Genomic DNA, 14,065 nt, shown 5'->3' on the forward strand with positions numbered 1-14,065 from the left:
ACTGACTGAATCATCATTACAGATTCATCACACCGTCACTTAGCGCAATTCATCACAAAGACTGAGCAACTACTACCCAAATGTAATCGGAAAGTAACAGTGAGAATGGCCATAAACCTCTTTTCTCTCCTAATCAGTGCTACTTACCAATTAAAAAAAGACATTCTTTTTTGTGATCCATACTCCTGAAGGCCAAAAGCACCCAGTGGACAGACAATGGCTCTTATGCCTCCCATGCCAAGGCAGATGGTCAGCAGTGCTACATAAAACAGCCTGTGCTGCTGCGTTTTGGGGATGTTATTAACCACGTGGTAAGTGCCCAGATAGAAATCTTCCAAGGGAAAAGCCACCACAGATAATAAAGCAGTGCCTGTAGGTAGAGAAAAAAGAATAAATGTAGCATAGAACAATTGGATCACCAAATCGCATTATAAACAGGGCTTTTCCTCTGACAGTAGCATCATGTGGTGATTGTCTTATCCAAACATTTATGGTTATCATTTCAGTTGTGGGGATAGCCTGATGTTTTCTAATTGTAAACATTTCCTTCAGTATGTGTCTCAACTAATCCAGAGTTTTAGGGCTTTTTCTCCTCAAGCTTGAACTGTGTTTTCTCTTAGAGTGCATAAGCAAATCATGTTTATTTTGCCAAAATTAGAAATGCATTGTATAAAAAATGAAGCTGTTAGTATTCCCACCCCCAGAGAAAACCACTGTTAACAAAGGTTATTTGTTCTTAATCAATTTAGTGACAGAAAACACCATGATCTCAGAAATCTCAGAAGCCTGTTACATAAAAACTTTTAAGAAGAACATTATTATAGTTAGAAGAGAACACAGTCTTTTTTTTCTTTTCTTTTCTACTTCTCTTTCTCCCTGTAATGCCTTTCTTATTTCTCTTATTTCTCACAAAACCGGATGAAGCCTTCTTTGCCACACACAGAGGTGAGAAGGCTGGGGACAGAGGAGTATGAGCTGGAAGGACAAAGGACATAAAGTAAGAAAAGAAGGTTGAGTATCCTCTCTCTTCCACTTTGCAGGGTGGCATTTGATGACTCTCCTTGTTGAATAAAATTTACCATATAATTTCATGCTTTTGCTAAGCTCATTGTATTTTGTAAAGCATGTTCAAGTACTACATTGTTTCATCTTGGACAAACTTTGTGATGTGAGTGGACAAATTTTGGATAGATTTTCTTATTCTTTCTTTTTTTTTTTCTTTTAAGAAACAGGATCAGTGAGGTTAAGTGATTTGCCCAATGTTTCAAAGTAACCCAGCTGTAATTATCCCTATTCTTGGGCCTCCTACCATTAAGCAGTCAAATATTTTTTTTTTCTTGAAATTGCATTTCCCCCCATCAGATTACAAAAGTAATATGTTCTTACTTCAGAAAATTTGAAAAATAGAGGAGAGTACTCAGAATAATACAAAAGGCCCATATTGTCATGACTCAGAGATATACTTTTATAAATATATTTTACTTAAATTGAGGTTACACTGTTAATTTTTTAATATAACCAAAGAATATAAACAATTTTTAAAGTACCTTTATACTTTTCCAACATGATTTCTAGTGATGTTGTGATATTCTAATCATAATGTGTTTTAAAAGACCTTTCCAGTTATTTTAAATGAATACCATAAAATATCCTGACACATAATTTTTGTGCTCCTCTTTATTAGCCTAAGTTGTCAGTCAAAGGCATTCCTATTTTTATGGCTTCTTAATACCACTGGCAAATGTCCTTTAACAATGCAACAAATGGCCGGGTGTGGTGGCTCACGCCTGTAATCCCAGCACTTTGGGAGGCTGAGGTGGGTGGATCATGAGGTCAAGAGATCGAGACCATCCTAGTCAACATGGTGAAACCATGTCTCCACTAAAAATACAACAAAAATTAGCTGGGCATGGTGGCAGGCGCCTGTAATCCCAGCTACTTGGGAGGCTGAGGCAGGAGAATCACTTGAACCCGGGAGGCGGAGGTTAGAGTGAGTTAGAGTGAGCCAAAATCACACCACTGCACTGCAGCCTGGGCAACAGAGTGAGTCTCCGTCTCAAAAAAAAAAAGCAACAAGTTAATCTCCTACCATCACTATATGAGAAGACCTTCATTCATACTAGTTACCATCATTCATTTTTTTGTTTTGTTTTGATGATCTGATTAGTGAAAAATGGCTCCTCCATGTTCATTTTGCTCTTCATTTTATTAATTTGGCATTAAGATTATTTGGTATGAATTTTTGTACCTTTATTTCGTGTGGTTTATTTTCTCAATTAGATTATTAATTCCTTTAGATAAAAATTTGGTCTAATGCTTTCATCTCACCTACAGAGGCTTTCACAATGTAAAGAATATGTGCACTTAATTGCTATTTGGCAGCAGATTCATTTACCATGAGGTGGGCCCTTTAAAATTGAGTTTGAAAAGTTTCCTTTCGAGGTTAGCCAGATGTGGAACTAACTGCTCTCTTTCTACTACTCCGTCTTCTTTTCTGTAGGTGTAACATGAGGGCTGGCTAGTTAAAGTGATGTCCAAAGAGGATGGGCAGGGAAACTATTTCATTCAGCAACCATTTACTTGGGGACAAGGCACTTTTAGTTTGAATGGTATATTTGTGTAACTTAGAAAAGCACTTTATTCCATCTTTTAAGAAAATGTCATCATAGGCTGATTGATTGTGTTAAATCAAAACTTTATTCCTATCTGTTGTAAAATGATGCAATAAAAAGACAAATCTGTGACATACATGATGAAAAGTCTCCTCTGTGATGTGCGCAATTGTGTATTGCATCATCAGTACGTGTGCATTTAGTGGTGCTATAGAAGCACCGTGATGTGTCATACCCACTGCTAAGTGGTGGAGGTCCACAGGCTCTTCTCTTCAGGAACTAATGAGTCCATTAGAGAAGTCAGCCATGCAGGTGGACAATTATATTATAAAGTGATGGATGCAATCATATAGGTTTTATATGGTTGTGGTTGAACACAGAGAAGCTAGCAATAAACACTATTTGGTTCTTGAAAGAACAGCAGGAGTTTTCCAGTCATGGATAAGGGATGGAAAGTTAAGGGAAGGTGACAATTTCAGGGAGAGAGAAAAGCATGTGTAAGATTAGAAACCTAGGGAAGGAGGCCAGGAGAAATTCAGTAAGGTTGGGGTTGCATGTTGAGTAAGAAGTCTAGAGAGGTGAACTTGGAATAGGTTGGTGAGGTTCTTGCATGCTAAATTAATAAATCTGGATTTTATTTTTTAGATATTAGAGCCAATATAAAGATTTATTTGTTCAGGAAGTCGGTGTTGTTGGTAGAAGGGAGTATGAACTGGAGACTGACTACTGGCAGCCGAGTAAGTAGGCCGCTGGCATGGTCAAAAATGGGAAAGCTGCATTTTTTGAGCTAGGGTTGTAGCTGTTCAGACAGAAGAGACTTTTTAAAAAATATAACCTCTGATATTTAGTGACTGGCTGGAATTTGATGGCAGCTGTAAGTGGAGGGCAACAAGGAAATAACTTTTAGTGAAAAAAATGAATGGATGTAGAGTTGACCTAAGTCTTTTGTTTGCCGCATTCTAAAGTTGGGATTTCAGTCCTGTCTGATGACTGACCTTAGAATTTAGATTGACAGAAACTACCATGTTAAACAAGAAGTCACCAAATGTTACTGGTGTGTGCTGTTACCAAAGTAAGCAGAGTAGGTGAATCTGGGGTTTGCTTAAATGTCTTCTTATCAGAAAGCTTTTTCTCAGCACCAAGTAGCAGCCCCGTCATTGTCCATTCCATCCTGTCCCTACCCAGCTTTATTTTTCATCCTAACTCATTGCCACATCACCTTATATCTACTTCCTTGTTTATTTTCTCTCTCCCTGCACCAGAAAGTCAGCTTCAGCAAAAATAGTCCACTTTCTTCTCTACTGCATTTCCAGACCTGGAGTAATGCCTTGTACAGAGTAGTCGGTAAGAAGTGTTTGTGGAATGTTGACTGATTATTTGCCAAACAGTGACTTAGTTTTTATTTCACGGAACTTCATCTGTGAAGTTTACAGGTTAGACTTACACTCCAATGGATTCTCTGAATGGTAATTTACCACCTGCTGAGATTGTGTGATATGTCGAGTAGCTGATATCTATCCATCTCATTCTCATCCATTCCCCTACCAACGCTCATTTCAGCCGTACCTCTCATCATTGGTGAAAAGCATGCTATATTCCCAAGTTGCCCAGATCAGAAACTAGGGGCTAATTTTTGTCCCCCATCACAATTGTACCTTTATTTAGTTGCCAAGTTTTTATAGCTTTTCACTTGTTCTTTCCTGAATCGGCACTTTATTGCTTAAACCATCACCCTGGGATTTTCTGATCTCTCTGTCAGTTTAATCCCTCACTGCGGTTGTCCATCCTGTATTGCAGAATAGCACTTCTCAAATGTTGTTTTCATGGTATCTTTAGAGACTTCTTGTTTTTTAAGAAGAATAATTGAACTTTTCATCCTACAATTCTAGTCTGTTCTTCAACTTGCTCTCTCTTCCTTATTAAACTATGTTGATCTTGTCCCAGCATTTCTCGCAATTGGTCCCAAACCTTTGCATATATACATTAATATATATGTAAAAAAGCACACTGTAGCGTCTAATTTACTCTTTTTGAGACAGAGTCTCACTCTGTTGCCAGGCGCCAAGCTGGAGTGCAGTGGCACAATCTCGGCTCACTGCAACCTCTGCCTCCCAGTTCAAGCAATTCTCCTGCCTCAGCCTCCCGAGTAGCTGGGACTACAGGCTCATGCCACCACACCCAGCTAATTTTTGTATTTTTAGTAGAGACAGGGTTTCACCATGTTGGCCAGGATGGTCTCGATCTCTTGACCTTGTGATCTGCCCACCTCAGCCTCCCAAAGTGCTGGGATTACTCATTTTTAAAGCATATAATCATAGTTAATAATATAGAAGTCATGCCATCATATGCAATCTTAATTACTATATGACTAGTTAAAACACCAGTTTTGGATAAAAACATTTCTCTATTATTTTACATGAACTTCAAAAACCTTTTTTTTTTTTTAAACACATCTCACCTTAGTTGTGAAGCAAATGAATTTCACGTTTCTGAGGGAATTCGTCATGAATTTGGGCTTGAGGTAAAAAAGGGGGAAAGGAGGGTATTCTAAGGAGTAAGATAGGTAAAGTAGTAATTATTGCAAAATACAAGTGCAATGATATAGGCATCAAAGTATCCTCTAACACACACACACACACACGCACGCACGCACACGAGCATTCTTCAAATAGTACAGAGAATGAAATACATTGAAACCACATTTTTACTTGTTTATCACATTTTATGCTAAGAGCGGAGTGGAAGTAACATAAACTAAAAATTCTAACAAAAATCTACTCAATTAAGTCACCAAGCAATCCAGTCCACAGAGGACACTCACCTAGAAAATGTAGAAACAAGCAAATATACACCAGTTTGTGTCTTCCTAAATAGACATCAGTGAGCCATCCGGCAAACACAGGGGTAAGCATTGACGTTCCAATAAAACACAAGTTTAAGACGGCTGCCTGGCAGTTGTGATAGCCAAGCTTGACGGTGCAAAAGGGGATCATGTTGCAGACCACTTCGAAGAATGTGAACCTCTCACACAGCTCCACCAGAAGCAAGCAGATTCCAACCTGAATTTTTTTCACAGAGTGTGAAGAACAGAAATCACCAATATGTCTTACGGTTTTCTCCTCCTCAGTGCTGTGATGTAAGCGTACTTTCTCATCCGTTATGGTAAAGTCTGTAACAGACATGACTACCCTTCTTGAACACGACTTAGGTTAGTGGTTTGAACTTGGTGATATTTTGAGCCCCATCCCTCTACTGAAAAAAATAAGTAAGAACGTTGCTTTGAATTTCACATCCCCATGCTAAGATTTCATAAGGTTTGTGTGTTTGCACATTAATGTTGTTCATTTTGATGATCCAAGAGCACAGGAGAGGAGACAAGTATTTAAACGTTCACGATAGCTCAGTGTAGCCAAATCTGATTTGTTTGCTTAATTACTTAGTGGCAAAATTAGGATCTTCTTCCAAAATTTTATTGAATTACATGAATCCAGTTGCAAACAGGTGGAAACTCATCTGCCTCAGACTGATAAAGGTTTAAATACTGAGGCAGAGGAAGCAGTTTTTCAGGAGAATTTGAGCACTAGATCAAGAAATAATTTGAGTCTAATACTTTCTGATACTTTAATTAAACAAGCCAGAACAGTACCAAGAGATAAAGTGCAAAAGGAAATCTGTTTTGAAGGGGGACGATACCTTATCATTATTACATTTCTTGTTATTTTTGGTCGGAATTCTGATAAGAAAGTTAATTAGGTAACAAAAGTGCTAGTACATTTAGGTAACAAGCAGAGTTTACAAGAAAGTAATTTAAGTGCACTAATGAAAGGAGAAAATATTAAACAAAACCCTGCTTCCTTTAAGTTGACCCCATGCTTGTAGAACAGCCTCTCAGAGGAAATCAGAATCCAAAGGTGCTATTCGACTCCTTTATTATTAATCAGTAGTCAGGCATACAGCAACTAGCCTACACAGGCTCTGGGGAATATTGGATCTGGTATCACCCTGACCCTCCAGCTGGGTGAAAGGATGTTAGCATTCTATTTTGGAAAGCAGGAGGGCCAATTAAGCTGAAAAAACAGCAGTGAAAGAGAACACCTTAACATTTAGTGGTTTAGCTGCAAGGACATAGAAAGACAAGGGACTGGAACTATTGGGTCAAAGTCATAATAATTCAACGCTTGAATATAGGAATGTTATTTTCACACTGGACTCAAAACCTAGAGACTGATAGGGGCTTTTGACTCTGATTCTCATCTTTTGGTCTTGAGAGACTGGGAGCAAAACACTCTTTGTTGACTCCTTCTAATAGCCTCATTGCAATGATAGCTATTTGTATCTGCTCAGCATTGCTACCTTGGTAACAGTGCCCCATCTTTCCTTTGTGTAAATTGATCATGCAATTTACTATCCAAACTTGGACAGTTCTGTGGGTGAAAAGTGATGCTATTTATAGTTACTCCTAAAAAAAACAGATATAAACCAGGACTGTCCAGGGCAACACTCTAAGACGTGTTCACCCTACCTTTGGAGAATGACTCCTATCAGCTCAGATCATGGTGGTGCTATTGATCAGGGTATCCCTTTTCGTCTGGCAACCAGGGTCAACACATGGTCTAAGACAGTGCTTTTACTTTTCTCCTCCAGAATTTTAATCTTGAGTGGAATGACTCAAGAATGGGCATGGTGGCGGCTGAGTTATTCAGATGGCAGTGTGTTAGTCTGTTCTCACTCTGCTAATGAAGACATACCCAAGACTGGATAATTATATAGTAAAGATGTTTAATGGACTCACAGTTCCATATGGCTAGGGTGGCCTCACAGTCATGATGGAAAGTGAGAGGAATGTCTTACACGGCAGCAGGCAAAGAGAGAAAATGACAGCCAAGTGAAAAGGGAAATCCCTTATGAAACCATCAGATCTTATGAGACTTATTCACTACCATGAGAACAGTATGGGGGAAACTGCCCCTGTGATTAAATTACCTCCCACCAGGCTCCCCCATGGTACTTGGGAATTATGGGCACTAGAATTCAAGATGAGACTTGGGTGGGGACACAGCCAAATCATATCAGCAGTACCCAAAAGGAACCACTCATGAGGCCCTGATGGAGAACTCAGCGCTTCCCTGGCTCTTTTCTCTCTGGAGGCACGATTGCTTTTCCCTTCTGTAGAAGGCTCAAAGCATGCCCATTGATTTTTGTTTGATTTACTTAGCCCCATTTGGCTTCTGTGGCTTACAAAGAACCTCAATGATACTTTCCTTTTTTGTTTGCCCTAGATGCAAGGGCAAGCTGTTCTGTAGCCACCGGCTGATTTCTTTAGCCCCTGGCAAAGCTTTCCTGCCCACGCAGGCCTGATGATAATCCCATTTGAATTGTTTGCCTCCTCTCTGCATACTTGCTCAAGATCAGGCTCCAGGTTGTGGTAACCTGTGGTTTGGGGATAGTTGAGTCAGCAAGAGCAACAGCATTTGCCTTCTTTGGAGAGGATATTTGGTAACCCTCCAAGAGAGCCACCTAGTCAGAAATGAAGTTTATTTTAGTTATCTGTAAGGGGGAAGAAATCTGACTTTAATAGGGACATAATAGTTAGCAAATAGGATTCATATTAAGTGGGAGTTAGGAGAACTAAGTTATATGTCTGCCGCTTTATCACTTAAGGCAAATTTCTTTCTGTCTATGAGCCTATTACATTAACTGCAAAATACAAACAGTAAAGCCTGTCTCAGAAGATCATTTCTGAGGCTTGGCATAAAAAAGGGCTTATGAAATGTCAAGAATTGTACATGGAAATGCCTTTGTTATTACTTGCTTCAATATTCCTGCATTTTCTAGCTCCTCTAAGCAATGAGCCATAAAGAAATGTCATGGAACCACTTCCAAATTCCAGTTTGCACAAGAGGCAGACGTTAGGAGGGCTGGATTATGCGGAACAGAGTTGAAGCAATGGGAAACCACCCCCTTTTTATTTGTCACATCCCTACTAGTTCCCAGCGCAAAATTCATAGTGAGCGCAAAGGACAAGTAGTAATTCCACTTGAGAAGAATACTTGGCAGGGAATACTGAATGTCCTCATCTTTATCAACAAACTTAGGCCCTTGAGTGGGGACTTACACATACTTTAGTTTTATGCCACCCCTCCCCTATTCCAACCCAGGCTTGTTCTCTATCCCTGCCTCTGCTCTCTGCAATGAAGTGGTATATTTTCCTTTATTAAGGCAATGTATGCAATATATGTAAATTGGATACAATTTGGAAAATATCTAAAAATAGAAGAAAAAGCATGAAAGTTTTTGGAGAATTTCATTAGATGTTTTCTCCCCATGGTTCTTTTTTTTTATTAGTAGACTTAAAATATTTAAATTGTATAATTGTATACAATTATTGCACAATACATTTCTACCCCATTTTCTCCCCCATTGTTAGGTACATAAAGCATTTTAACATGCCATTATAAACTCATTGTAAACATAGTTTTTTATGGTTGCATTAATTGATACATAGATTATCTAACTATTCTTCCATCGCTGGTTAGTCATATTTGTTTCAGATCTGTCATAAGCCAGCCTTTCTCAAACATTTGACCATGAGCCCACAGTTGAAAGAAAAAACACCTTTATAAATAATGCTGAAATGAATATTTGTGCATAAAGCTTTCCCCATTCCCAGATTATATTCTTAGGCAGGTTTTTCAGAAGCAATATCACTGGCTAAAAGTGTGAGAAAGTGTTTGTTTCTTAATATGTAAGGCAAAATTACAATATAAACTTCAGAAATTTTTTAAAATTGAAAAGCCTATATTGCTTTTGGAAGGCAAAGACTATATTTATCACTGGAATTCTTCATTGGAAAGACAAAGTCACAGAGGAAACATAGAGAGTAATAATGTTGACCATACTTGTACGTGTTGGCAAATGCATCTTATTTAATAGAGAAAATTAGTCAGATGCTCACTTGATGAACTGATGACATCCCTGTTTTTTTCTGAGTACCCAGAACCTTTATACATAAGATCTTATAAGGATTGTTTAGGGAACACACTAGGAATGCAAGCCCTGCTTCTAAGGAGGCTATTTTTAAATATTCAGGATTACAAAGGATCTCTATAAGCTACCTCCAAGATGATTACAGATTTTGAGAAAATGGTAGTGCCTTTCAAAATGTTTGTAGAGTGGGCTGCTGCAATGCTTTTCCATTTGTGTACTTATTTTCAGAATAACTTTTCATAGCTCCTCTAAACAGTAAGTATTTTTAAGGGAAGAGCTTTTCTGTCGGAATAATTCTCTGTAAATGGTATACACAAAGGTCATTTCAAGATATTTATTCTTTTAGGCCTATTGATTCCATTTAATTCCATTGACTCTGAGGTGTGGTAGCTGGTTTGAAAGCATTGTGAAGAACATGAAGATTGGCCTTACTATAATTTAATTGTTAAAAATGGCACATCAAAGACTTGGAGTGAAATTTTTGCTTCATTGTTCGAGATGTGAAGCAGAAATGAAAAGATAACATATTGGGGTTTACTTTTTGCTTTGTGAAAAAGGTACTCTCTGTGTAAACCTGTACTCTTCCGTTATAAAGAGGCTCTGGGAATTGTATATCTCTACCTTGATCCTTCTGTCCGGTGTGAAAGAGAATTACTTCAGCCCTGATGTGGTCTGTCTCTTTGTTCCCATCCAAATCTCATGTTGAATTGTAATCCCCAGTGTTGGGGGAGGGACCTGGTGGGAGGTGATAGGATCACGGGGGTCATTTCCCCTTGCCTTTCTTATGATAGTGAGTTCTCATGAGATCTGATGGATTAAAAGTGTGTGGGATTTTACCTCTCTCTCTCTCTCTCTCTTCCCCCCCCTGGTTTGTGATGGGAAGAAGTGCTTGCTTCCCCTTCATCTTCTGCCATGATTGCAAGTTTCCTGAGGCCTCCCAGTCATGCTTCCTGTTAAGCCTGCAGAACTGTGTTGGTCAATTAAACCTCTTTTCTTCATAAATTACCCAGTTTCAGGTAGTTTTTTACAGTGGTGTGAAAATGGACTAATGCAAGCCCCTAGCAGAAAATAACTCATATAGTCCCAAGAACATGTAAGATACTCAATTCTTCTCCAACATAGTGTGTTTTTTCCCTTTTCTGGGAATAACTAAGAATGGAGGGTGTTTTTCTCCTATTTTTACCTCCACACTATGTAATGACCATTACAAACCTTGCTATTTCGTTGAATTCTACATGCCAGGTAAATCAGTATAAAGTAAGTAAAGTGGGGGAATGAGTTACCACATGGACACCATAATGGTCAATTTTATGTATCAACTTGGCTGGGCAATAGGCCCCAGATATTTGGTCAAATATTATTCTGGATATTTCTGTGTGTGTGTGTTTTTGAGTGGACTTAGTAAAGTAGATTGCCTCACCTAATTGACTGAAGGCCTGAATAGAACAAAAGCCTGAAGCAGACCACACCCCCGCCTTCAGAAAGAGGGAATTCTCCAGCAGACTGCGAACTTCCTTTGCAACATCAGCTTTACCTGGTTTCCTAGCAGACTGCCTTTGGACTCAACTGCCACTCTTTCCCGAATCTCCATGCTGTCAAACTCCCGTCAGATTTTGGACTTGCCAAGCCTCCATAATCGCATGAGCCAATTCCCTAAAACCCATTGAAATATACACACAAGCATATTCTATTGGTTGTTTCTCTGAAGAACACGAATACAGACACTGTCCATATTATCCATATTGTTCATTTTTTTCCCCTTATTTAATCATAAAGGAAAGAAGGATTTAAATACAACACGGGTAGCTTCCACATTGATGTGTTGAAACGAGACCGCTTCTTGAGTTTTTGGTAGATGCGTATACACTTCCATCTAGCTTTCTCACTGAAAATTCAAACTCCCCATGTTCCAAGATTAACTCACCATCTTCTTGCCGTATCCTACCCCTCTTTCTCCCTTTCTTAATGGTTCATGGCATCACCACTTACCAACATATTCAAGGTAAAAGACTGAGATGTCCTCGCCTCTTTCTTCACTTCTTCTTTGCCTATTGTATTTACCATTTTCAGGAAAATTTTTATTGAGTCCCTAACATGTGCTAGGCTATTTTACACTTTGTGGTGATTGGGAGGGGCAGTGCTGCCAATTCAACATTCTTAATATCTTACAAAGCCATTCTTTCTCTCCGCCTTCTCTACTCTGCTGTAGTTTGAGTCCTTTGGTATGTCTCCCTTGCACTGCTGCCTCACGCATTGCTTCCGTCTCTTATGGACCTTAGTCACTTGTACATCATGTTCATCAGTTTGCCCTATCTGCCTACTTCTTGTGCCTCTGACTGTCCTGATTTTTGCCATTTGTTATATTGTTGTTTTTTGGGGGTTTTTTTTTTGCCTTATTTCCTATTATTTTCGTAACAGTCTTATATAACATATCTTATTTTTGAAAATCAACTAAGTTTATTGAACACGAAAACTTCTTTTTCAACTTTTATTTTAGATGTAGTGGGTACATGTGCAGGTTTGCTACCTGGCCATATTGCATGATGCTGAAGTTTGGGGTACAAATTAGCCCATCACCCTGGTGGTGAGCATAGTACCAGATAATTTTTCAATCCTTACTTTCTCCCTCCCACCCCCCAGTAGCACCCAGTTTCTATCATTGCCATCTTTATATCCATGAGTACCCAATGTTTAACTCTCACCTATAAACAAGAACATACAGTATTTGGTTTTCTATTTCTGTGTTAATTTGCTTGGGATAATGGCCTCTAGCTGCATCCATGTTATTGCAAAGGACATACTCTCATTTTTATTTTTTTTTATTATTATTATTTTTTTTTTTGAGACAGAGTCTCATTCTGTTACCCAGGCTGGAGTGCATTGGTGTGACCTTGGCTCACTGAAACCTCTGCGTCCTGGGCTCAAGCAGTTCTCTTGCCTTAGCCTCCCTAGTAGCTGGGATGCTAGGCATGCACCACCATGCCTGGCTAATTTTTGTATTTTTAGTAGAGATGGGGTTTCAACATGTTGACCAGGCTGGTCTTGAACTCCTGACCTCAAGTGATCCATCTGCCTTGGCCTCCCAAGCTTTATAGTATTCTTTATTATGGCTTTATAGTATTCCAAGGTAGATATGTACCACATTTTCTTTATTCACTCTACTGTTGATAGGCACCTAGGTTTATTCCTTTGCTGCTGTGGATAGTGTTGTGATGAACACGTGAGGGCATGTGTCTTTTTGGTAGAAAGATTTGGTTTCTTTTGGATATATACTCAGTAATGGGATTGCTGGATTGAAAGTAGTTCTAAGTTCTTTGAAGAATCTACAAACTGCTTTCCACAATGGCTGAACAAATTTACATTTCCCCAGCAGTGTATAAGTATTCCCTTTTCTCCACAACCTCACCAGAATCTGTTGTTTTATGGACTTTTAATAATAGCCACCATTTTGACTCATGTGAGATATCTCATTGTGGTTGATTTGCATTTATCTGATGATTAGTGATAATGAGCATTTTTTATGGTTTTTTGGGGGAAGCCACTTGTGTGTCTTCTTCTTCTTCTTCTTCTTCTTCTTCTTCTTCTTTTTTTTTTGAGACAGAGTTTTGCTCTTGGTACCCAGACTGGAGTGCAATGGCGCCATCTTGGCTCACCGCAACCTCTACCTCCTGGGTTCAAGCAATTCTCCTACCTCAGCCTCCCGAAGGTGTGTCTTCTTTTGAGAAGTATTTGTTCATGTCTTTTTGCCTTTTCTTTAATGGGATTTTTTGTTTTCTGCTCGTTCAGTTGCTTAAGTTCCTTATAGATTCTAGATATTAGACTTCTTTCCAATGTGTAGTTTGATAATATTTCCTCCTATTCTGTAGGTTGTCTGTTTACTGTGTTGACAGTTTATTTTGCTGTGCAGAAGCTCTTTAGTTTAATTTGGTCCCAATTGTCAATTTTTGTTGTAGTTGCAGTTGCTTTTGAGGACTTAGTCATAAGTTCTTTCCCAAGGCTGATGCCTAGAATAGTGTTTCCTAGGTTTTCTTCAAGTTTCTTATAGTTTGAGGTCTTAAATGTAAATCTTTAATCCATCTTGAGTTAATTTTTAAACCTAGTGCACGGTAGGGGTCTAGTTTCATTCTTCTTTATATGAGCAGCCAGTTATCCCAGCATCATTTGTTGACTAGGGTGTTGTTTTCCCATTGCTTATTTTTATTGACTTCATTGACCATCAGCAAAGGTGATTTAGGGGTGCAGCTTCATTTCTGGGGTCTCTATTCTGTTCCATTGGTCTATGTATCTGTTTTTATACCAATACTGTGATATAAAAACCAATGCCATGCTGTTTTTGTTACTGCAGGCTTATAGTATAGTTTGAAGTCAGGTAATGTGGTGCCTCCAGCTTTGTTCTTTTTGCTTAGGTTTGCTTTGGATATTCATTCTCTTTTTTGGTTCCCTGTGAATTTTAGAACAGTGGTTTT

The 14,065-nt window shown here is 38.7% G+C and overlaps 1 protein-coding gene across 1 annotated transcript in view; it reads right to left on the reverse strand.

Annotated features, from left to right (window-relative positions):
- Positions 1 to 5,794, reverse strand: part of SLC15A5 (solute carrier family 15 member 5) — an 89,091-nt gene extending 83,297 nt beyond the window's left edge. The window contains exons 1-2 of the mRNA XM_032253753.1: positions 5,434 to 5,794; positions 148 to 370 (exon numbers count right to left, since the gene is read on the reverse strand). Of these exons, the coding sequence (XP_032109644.1) occupies positions 148 to 370; positions 5,434 to 5,794 (584 nt within the window). The remainder of the gene's footprint in view (positions 1 to 147; positions 371 to 5,433) is intronic.
- Between the last annotated feature and the right edge of the window lie 8,271 nt (positions 5,795 to 14,065).

The sequence above is a fragment of the Sapajus apella genome, unplaced genomic scaffold, assembly GCF_009761245.1.
Source record: "Sapajus apella isolate SASKATOON/1434 unplaced genomic scaffold, GSC_monkey_1.0 scaffold84, whole genome shotgun sequence".
Classification (NCBI taxonomy): domain Eukaryota; kingdom Metazoa; phylum Chordata; class Mammalia; order Primates; family Cebidae; genus Sapajus; species Sapajus apella.